Below are 552 nucleotides of genomic sequence, written 5' to 3'. Positions count from 1 at the left end.
GGTCCGACATGGTCTCACCTTGCTCGCCAAATTGGTGAAGTTCTGCTGAGCGTAGCGGACCACGTCTCCCACCCTGAAGATGGGGCAGTAGGTATTGTTGACCATGTCAAAGTTACATGTCTTGATGTAGTTTCCAGTGATGGTGGGGAGGAAGTTCCCCCTGTGCACATACATATATTTGTTTTTCAATGCTTTTTAAAAAAAATGCGGGTCTCATTTGTTGTGATCAAACCTCTCATACTTGGTATAGTTGAAAATTGGGAAACGAATGCTATTCTTAATAAAGATGGTGAAATTTTCAACTTCCATCATTGGTGTCCTGAAAAACCGAAGGAAGAGAGGGAGAGGTCACAGTTGTTCCATCAACTTTTTACTTCAGTTTCTGTAATTTGTTTTGATTATTTTCAATATACGTTGGGTTCAATTGTAACTACGCGTCTTACGTCTTGATGGTGTCAATCTCAGCAGGACACCAGCCTTTAATCTCACACATGCTGAGGGTGGCGTTGAAGGGAACACATTTCCCTGTGAGAATCCCTGCAGAAGATATGA

The 552-nt window shown here is 42.2% G+C and overlaps 1 protein-coding gene across 1 annotated transcript; it reads right to left on the bottom strand.

Moving 5' to 3' along the window:
* Positions 1-18: 18 nt before the first annotated feature.
* On the bottom strand, positions 19-532 carry LOC103399650 (P2X purinoceptor 3-like; the record flags this gene model as incomplete). The annotated part of the gene is made up of 3 exons (XM_008338304.2): positions 444-532; positions 242-319; positions 19-160 (listed from the first exon to the last, which is right to left on the bottom strand). Coding segments are annotated over exons 1-3 (270 nt in total), but the record flags the coding sequence as incomplete, so codon positions are not given.
* Between the last annotated feature and the right edge of the window lie 20 nt (positions 533-552).

The sequence above is a fragment of the Cynoglossus semilaevis genome, unplaced genomic scaffold (assembly GCF_000523025.1).
Source record: "Cynoglossus semilaevis isolate Cse_v1.0 unplaced genomic scaffold, Cse_v1.0 C18871398, whole genome shotgun sequence".
In the NCBI taxonomy this organism is placed as follows: Eukaryota; Metazoa; Chordata; class Actinopteri; order Pleuronectiformes; family Cynoglossidae; genus Cynoglossus; species Cynoglossus semilaevis.
Note: the sequence above shows the minus strand (reverse complement) of the source record. Positions and strands in the feature narration are given on the sequence as shown.